The sequence below is a fragment of the Glossina fuscipes genome, unplaced genomic scaffold, assembly GCF_014805625.2.
Source record: "Glossina fuscipes isolate IAEA_lab_2018 unplaced genomic scaffold, Yale_Gfus_2 111, whole genome shotgun sequence".
Taxonomy (NCBI): domain Eukaryota; kingdom Metazoa; phylum Arthropoda; class Insecta; order Diptera; family Glossinidae; genus Glossina; species Glossina fuscipes.
In genome coordinates this window covers 2,022,563-2,031,670 of record NW_023998454.1, presented here as the reverse complement: position 1 = coordinate 2,031,670, position 9,108 = coordinate 2,022,563, and the positions used below count along the sequence as shown (strand labels likewise).

General features: G+C 35.2%; 1 protein-coding gene across 1 annotated transcript; it reads left to right on the top strand.

Moving 5' to 3' along the window:
* Nucleotides 1-276: 276 nt before the first annotated feature.
* On the top strand, nucleotides 277-933 carry LOC119639034. The gene has a single exon (XM_038036205.1). It carries the CDS (start codon nucleotides 277-279, stop codon nucleotides 931-933), a length of 657 nt encoding a protein of 218 aa, XP_037892133.1.
* The last annotated feature ends 8,175 nt before the right edge of the window (nucleotides 934-9,108 follow it).

The window sequence follows — 9,108 nt, the reverse complement described above, 5'->3', positions numbered from 1 at the left end:
ATGCCTTGAAATTGTAGACATTTCACTTCGCATTTTCCATGAAAAGTATTATCTAAACTTTTTCAATTTCTTTACTTCAAATATTCGGAAAAAATGTTCGAAATCTTCTTTATAAAAAATTCAAAATCACAAATTTATTCTTTAAAAATGCTTGCGAAAAATACTAGCCTTGCTTCTCTTCGCTCCGCAAGCCATTTTTATAAACAAGTTCCCACAAATCCGCGTAAGTTTTGCCCGAAAGTTATTGAGCCCAGGTGCGATCCAAAAAACAAAGATATGTGTAAGGGTAAAGAATTGAAGCTTACAGATAAGATTTTTACTACCAAGACGAAAAATTCCATGTGGGAGTTTCCTGAATGCTGCGGTAATATTTGCAGACAAATGCCAATACGTTTTGATGAACTATATTACAAGATGAGCAACAAGAGGACGCGCAAGTATCCGCAAACTTGGGTAACTCCTCCTAAGCTTCGAATAAAACTTGCCGAAATATATCCTCCGCTCTGTCGAGCAAGCCCAGTACCAAAAAGGATTCGGCGGCCGAGAAAGAAAATAACGCCATGCCGTGCAGCGGACTACAGCGGTGGGGACTTAATGCCTTGTCTTTTGATGCCAAAACCCCTTTGCAAATTAATGGTGTGTGAAGTAAACAAGAAACCAAAAAAATGTGGACGCAATGCATTCCTCATAAAACCCCCGAAAGGCAAAAAGCAACCAACCCCCTACCCATGCTTTTCAGAGTGCAAACGCGTCAAACCGCGTCCACTTAGACCAATTGAATGCAAATGTTTAGATAAACCGTCAATGTGTGAAGCTTGGGAAAGGTTTCGAGCACAACTTACTTTCGTTAAAGGTATACCTGAGGATACCTGTGAAGAACCAAAAAGAATAGGTTGCCTGATACTAGATCCACTTCCTGCAGAACCGTGCTAGATGTCGAACTGCAAGAGGTATAACCTAGTTTTACGCAAAAAAGAGAATTCCTTATCCTTAACGATCAAACGTTTTAAAAGGATGTTAAAGGTATATAGAAAGCAGAAGGAAAGTGGTTTTCAGAAGCTTTCTACACACTTCACTCAACTGCTGGTGCTGATTTGCATCTTAACAAATTGACGACCTTAAACTAGGTCTCTTAGGATCCGGAACCAGCTGACTACCACTACCTACAACAGCGCAATAGGAAAGGTCTTGTTTTGAATTTGATTTCCTACATCACTCAGCCCCGCTTGAAATGTCTGCATTTTCTCTCGATTGCAGGAAGAGTTTGCTCTAAAATATTGTTATCATAGTTATTAAAATTTGACAATTTTTGAAAACTTTGTACGCGATAGTTCGTGATTGCCTGAATTTCGTAAAATATAAATTCTCGTAACATTCTTTAAGAAACTAATATATATTCTTAGCATCGTTGGCTGATTTTGGTTTACTTTAGTTTTATTAAGCATTTTGTTTTTGGCTCCAAAGTTCGGGAAGAATATTTTTCTTATTTATATTTTTTTAATCAATCTTCAGACTACGTTACTTTACCTTTATCGGGGTAACAAGCGAAAATTCCCTGCTAGGAGCGGCAAATACTGATCTCTCTAATCTGTTTATCCAAACTAGCTGAGGCTGTTATATCTTCCATTTAACCAGCGACAACGATCCTATGGGGCATATTTCCATTCCTTGTCGTTTTTCTTTGGGCTATATTTCCCGGTAATAATAAATTTTCCTGCCTACAAAAGACTTTAGTTGACTGTCATTTACCTGACAACCATCACTCTCTTCTGTTGCTTAGTATTTTTCCCTCGCTCTTTTTTACACGCGTTTACTACTCTCCTGATTATAAATAATGGATGCGTTTTAGTAATGATGCTACACTGGAAGTGGGTATTCGTGCATTTGAATAATGATTATAATGTTTTATAAATAAACACTATTAATTAAAAAATTATCTGTAATAAAAATTATTAGTTACAATTAAAATTCTTAGTCACAGAATCAGTTCATAGTGTAAATAAGGATAAACTAAAAATTACAAAGTTTTATTTACAAACGAAGAAATTATACCTGAAAATCAGAAAATAAAGAAGGTTTATATCGTATATTAAAAGCGTTTTCGCGGTTGAATGACGTTCATATTCAATTTTTATACTTGGTCATAGACTGTTCAACCGTATGAGCGATGAATGCTTCCAACTAAAACTTCAGATAATGACAATTAGCTGGTTGTCCGCTGTATTTGAAGATATAAAAATATTTTGCCTTTTCTTAGATGTCAAAAGAAAGGAATCAGTCGTTTCTGTCTCATTCACATAATTTATTAGATGCTTACGTGCTCTTTATAAACATCTATCAATTTTTGTACCCGTCACTGAACAACGAGGGATATACTCACAGACCCCACAAACTATGTGTTTTCATTTTCATCATCAAATTGTGAACCGATATAAGCATGTTCGTCGGTTGATCGTATGTTCGTCTATGCAATGCCTGTTGTAAACGTTCTCGTAGCCGAAAAAATGACGCTATCGACTTTAAAGTTAAAAAACCCATTGCGAAAGTTCTTGCCTCCAATAGTACCTAAACTAAGAATTTCCCTGTTTTTTGGAAAGAAATAAAAATCATTATTCATTATCATTATCATTGCTCAAAAATCATTCGATCATTACTCATAAATTACTCATCTACAAAAATTTTAACGTATATTAAATGGCTGATGCTGCAGTATCTCTAGAAAAATGGAAAACATTGACCATGCCTACTGCATATTATCGTGTATCGAAATTTTTTTTCACTACCTTTATAAAAAGCAGAATCGGGCTTCAAAAACCCCATAAAGTATGTAAGATCTTAGCCGATTTCCAATGTCGCAATGCACTTAAACACGTCCGTCTGTCCATCTGTCTACCTGTTTATCTGCACAGCTATGTGCTCTCTATGGTAAATGTTCTCCCGTTCGCCAAAATGAAAATATCGCCAGCAAATTCGCAAAAGAATTTGGAAGTGACCTAAGCTTTTCAAAGGACACGCCTACAACGCCCAAGCAATGTATGCTACAAAAACTTTAATTTGAAAATAAAAGAAATCCGCCTCGCCGAATATGTTAAATAAACTCCAAATTTTTGATATTCCCTGCATATTTCGATTTTGAAAAGATCGTAAAAATAAAGAATAAGATTTCTTTGCATATTTTGATGCGGTGGTTTTAAAAATTTCAGTCAAAGGCGGTTACTGTTTTGTAATATCCAAAGTCCATTTTCCAAAGTCTATCTTTTGGATCAAATGTTTACAGCCTTGTTACTTTAATAGCCATAATAGCCTTATGTTCAGGATCCATCATCGCCAAAACCTCGTACCTAACACTGTATGCGTAAGACACTAAATCAGTAAAAAAATAGTGTTAGACAATGAACATGGCAATGAAATTACTCTTAGTGTTTTTTAAGCTTCCTTCTGGGCGTTGTAAACTTTTTGACAAAATGAATGTACTCCGAATACTTCGGTAATAGGTATAAAAATGTCAACAGGCAAAACGTTAAAACTTCGCTCAAAATGACCAAAAAAGCCTACAACTATTTCTGTTTCCATCGAGGATTACTAATGATTTTTTATTGGAATACACGACAATAGTAATAAATAATTAATTAAAAATAATAATTATTTAAATTTAATATAATTAAGTAATAATTAAAACTGTTTTACTCTGCTGAAAAATAAACGAAACGTTTCATCCTTAGGCAAGCTTCGAAACCCAGTTGTATATGTACAATTTGAAGGGGAAGACACCTGGTCTAGACCGCATCTCATACCAAATGATCAGTGCTATGTCTAAGTCTAGTAAAAAGAAATTACTGGACCTATATAATACGGTATTTATGACTGGCCATATACCCTACATGTGGAAACTGGCAACAGTTGTTCCAATTCCAAAGTCAAAAAATGTATTCGTCGCATCGGATTATCGACCAATTTCTCTTTTAACTTGCCTCTCTAAGGTATTAGAGAAGATTATGGCATCTAGATTATCTTGGTTTCTTGAGTCCAAGAACCTGATAACAAAGCAACAAGTTAGTTTCAAGCGGGGTAGAGGGTGCATCGACGCTCTGTTACATATTGATTATTTCACAAGCAAAGCAATTTCCGAACGAAATCACGTAACAATTCTCTCAATTGATTTCGAAAAAGCATTTGACAGAGTTGGTCTTCATGTTATCTTAAGACTCTTGAAATCATGGAATGTTGGACCCAAATTCTTCAACTACATCAAATCATTCATGTCGCATCGGCGGTTCAAAGTTACAATCAACAATCATCTTTCTGATTCCTTTCCACTAATGAATGACATTCCGCAAGGATCTCCTCTCTCTGTCACGCTTTTCCAGATCGCTTTCAACGAAATTAGCAAAATTCTTTGCCGTGTACCAAGAGTGGAACATTGTCTCTACGCGGACGATGTATACATTTTTACAAAAGAAAAAGACAACACGAAAGCAATCAACATCCTCGAATCTATTGCATGTGAGATCTCCACGTGGGCAAACTCGTCAGGAGCTAAAATTTCTATACAAAAATCAAAAAAAATGCACATATGTCGAAAACAAATGTGCGATGCAGGAAACCTACTGATGCATATTAACGACCTACCAGTACTAAATGTGCAGACGCTCCATGTTCTCGGGCTCACGTTTTCAAACAATTATCGTTGGAAAGCACACTGCCTTCGGTTAAAAAACTCCCTTTTAACAAGGGTAAATTTCATACAGTACGTTGCTTGGAGAAGCCATGCGCATATTAACACTATCGCTTATCTTACCAAAATGCTTGTGTTAAGCAAGATTGACTATGCTTTGATAATTTATGGCAATAGCTGCAAATATAATATCAACATCCTTAAACCGGTCTATCACCAAGCCGTCAGAGACAGTTGTTATGCTTTTCGGACGACGCCCATAAATAATATTATAATTGAAACTGGCCTCCCAACTTTAGAAAATAGACTGTATGAGTTAAAAGCTAAAATAGTCCCTAAGCTTCTTAATTCAAACAAATCCATTCGGTGATGACGTAAGAAAGATTATTATTGCGAAGAAAATTCCAAAGTCACCATCTGCAATTGACCATTGTTTGTGCATCGCAAAGGAATTGAACATTCCCTTAAAAAATTTCCCGCTCTTTTGGTGTTAAACCTCCCTGGATTTTGAAAGACTGCTCTTTTGACATCTCACTGTCTATGCACAAGAAAGAAGATACTCCAAATTACGTCTTCAGGAATCTAATAGCTGAGAAAACCCAAGTATTGGACAATACTGGTTGGAATGTTTTATACACAGACGGCTCAAAATCTTTCGGCCTGCCTCCTGCTTGTGCCGTTGTAGATGCTACAGGACAGGTTCTTTTCAATCACATATTTCACGAAAGTACTTCAACGTTCACAACCGAAGCCACTGCTATCCTTCACGCTGCCAACCTTGCCCATAAAACAACTGACAATTTTTCTTTGTATTAAAAGCTATACAGATTCCTTTGACTTCGAGAGGGAGCACCATCAACAAATTAAGGAATATAATTACTACACCCGACGAAAAAATTAAAATTTTATGGGTACCAAGTCACATCGGTTTACTGGGAAATGAGCAGGCTGATCGAGCGGCAAAGTATGCTACTTCTGCTCCTCTAATTATGGATGATGTCATGGAAAAGTTGGATCTTCAAAGATACATTGGAAGAAAAGTTAAAGAGAAAATTTGCAGAGGGAAATTTACAATACCACCATCAACACTACTCTTGCATTAACCCTCAATTAACTTCACCTTTATATCCAACAAATGTTGAGAAAACCAAGATCTAACCATTTTCGAGAATTCGCCTTGGTCATACAATTGCAACTCACCAATGGATCCTGAAGAAGTCTTCTTCCCCAATCTGCTGTTGTGGGAAAACTCTCACTATAAAGCACATTCTCTGCGACTGCCTCAACTTTTCCTCGGCTAGAAGTACTGCATTTGGAACGATTAACCCTTTGAACATTCTACAATCAGCTTCAGAACAGAATATCAATTCAATATATTACTTTTTTAATACTACTAAGCTCACTATCTAATATCCATTTATTTAAATTAGAGCCGATAGCCTGTGTTGCTAGTGCTCAATGTCTTCTTTTTAGTCTAAGAATTCATTTCATTAGTCTAAAATTAAAATAATAATAATAATAATATTTTTTTTTTTCTATTTTTTATTTATATGACATATTCAATTTAAAGTCTGTTTAAAACGATAATAAGTAAATATTGTGGCAAGGTGAACAAAACAACAGAGATTATTGCATCCGAGTGGGAACAACGTAACAATACAGATGACTTTTAAATAAATAGAAAGCAACTATACGAACTTAGCAAATTCATTTAAATGATTTCAACTAAAATATTTATGAAAATAATTGACTAAACAAAAATGAATTAATTTCTATATGTAGGGGATCCTGTATAAGATACCTTTTTAAACTTCTTATCTCGTTAGGTTCATCTAGAACGAATATAGCCAGGGGATTTACCTGAGTCCTCCATCTGAAAAGATATTCTGCAGAAATCGTCGAAGCAAATTTTTCATAAATGAAAAATCCAGCACATTATGAAGAGTTCTGTTGCTAAAAAAACATGAGGCATTAACAGTAAGATGGAGATTAGTGGTTAGATTGATATTTTTGAAAATTTTCAAATGCAGAGTTACTACCTGCTCGCCGCATTCGTATATCATGGCACAAATAGGTTGAAGGATACTGGTGTATAAAATGCTTGTATTTTTTTAATTAATTTAAGCGGTAGAGAAAGTTAAGCGTCAACAGATTCCGGACGCATTTGCCAGAAGGGTCTTCTGATTTTTAGGTTAAGCTTCTGGAGTTAAACTTTTATACGACATTTCCTGTGATTATATAAGCCAAGATATTGAAGTCGTTGCCTTTAAAAAATTATGAGGCCCAAGAAATGGTTGTTTGACATTAACGAAATATACGTAGAATTTTCAGCATTTATTTTAACATTCTATTTGTTCGCCCGAAGCGATATATTTTTTAGATGAGTTCATATTAAATATTCATTGGATCCCTAGACAAAAATAACATTAGTACATTATCTGTACATATCGCGTTGAAAGTCTTGTCAGCGTTCGGAAAATCTGAAGCGAGAATTGTATAGGATATTTGGTGCAAAGCACTTTCCGAAGGCGTTTGCACATCAAGGATTACCACACGCAGTGACTTCAATTTGCAACGGTTTCCCTGATAGGCGAAACGACAAGATGGCATTGCGAATGGCACCGTGTGTAGTCCTGAAATTGAGTAAGTGGTTAGCAACAACAACTGTTTATATTCTTTCAAATATTCTAGAGATGATATAAGGGAACTAAGTGATCTATCCAAATTTACGATATTTACCGATTTATTCCACTTAGCTACCGTAATTAGTTATAAATGCGCATTTCAATCTTAACATATTGTTAAAAATGGATATAAAGAACATGGGAGACTTATAAGCTAATGATTTAACAGCTATTCTACATATGCAATCGTGACCAGAAGAGTTTTAAGTACTCAGTTTATTAAATTCTTCTTGGACTTTAGCAACGAATATATGTCACGTCTGACAGGCCGATCCATGGAACATGGTCTGTGTAGAATTTTTTAATACTTGTTCTGTGTTTCCAGTTTCACAAAGGTTACTAGCATGCAGAGAGAGAGAGAGAGAGAGACAGATGATGAACAAAGTTTTCAGCCTTTGGTATATCATTTCTCTCTATAGGTAATATTCGTCAAACATGCTTGAGTTACTGGTCACTAACAACTTATTGTTGTTTGTTTAGTTCGTATCTTAGTTAGACGTGCACGCAGATTCTTCGTAGCTCTATTTAAATTCCCCTTATTTAGAAGATTGCTGTTGTGTTCTCGTTGACTTCTTGATCTTCTCTTCTCTTATTTCTGATCTTATTATATCAAAGCTAACGTAGCTGTTATAATATTTATGGAAGTAAAATTGTAAAATCTTTTACCGCAAGAAAGTCCAAATAAGATAATAAAAACTTGTTTACCATGCTTTCAGCTTTTCTAATTATGTGTATTTTGCAAAAACAAACGATAAGCAATCGAATTTATCAGGCTATCTATTTTGGTACTAAAACAAGTTAATATTTGTTTTGCAAACATTTACACTTCATGTAAATATTATTTCTTGTCTGATGATATGAATACCATTGCGAAACAGGACAAAAAGGTAATAAAGTGAAAATAAGTAATAACATATTTGGTTAGTGTAAATGTCATAACAAAAGCGGAAGCATTCGCGAAGAAACCATAAAAGGCCATGAAATCATTTTGAATTTCTCTTTTCATGGGACATTAAGCGCGTATTTTGTGCGAAACCGTATAAAATGTATTAAAATCTCGCAAACACCATAGCAGAAGACTGTGAAAGTGAATCTGAGTATTCCAGTTTGAACCAAGGAAATTGTAAAACCGTAGATGAACATCTCCACCTTGCTTTAAACATTCTTCCAGAGTGCGATGGCAAAATTGGAAATTTACACAATAACGGGTGAGTTCGCAAAAATAATTTCAACTGAGCTATTGAATGTCGAATAAAAAAACAAACTTGCCAATGCGTTCACTGATAGGATGGACCAGTTAACCAAATGAACAGCAAACGTTTTTATAGCAGACGGTTTGAAATATTCAGTCGCTGAAAAGCACTTCGCCCAAATCGGCTTAATCACGGTGGCAAAGAATGCATCAAATGAGACAACGAATTTTAGTACGAGGAATGAGGTTTTTTCGAAATTTGCAAATTAATGCATTGAGGCAAGTGCCTCGACCTCTAGTATATCATAAGACAGTTTAAACGAGAATAAATATTACTACAATCATGGTCGCGGGAATAAAGTCGGCGCGGTAGATAACCTGGTCGTGAAAACCGACGGAGCCGTGATTATAATAATAGAAACAAAGACAACATTCGATATGTTAACCGCGATAAGGAAAGGCATTCATCAAATTAATTAAGGCAACAACCCTTTTTGAAACAAAACAAATAATTCTGTACATTCTAGAGTTTAAAAATTCAATCTTAATTTTAGCAA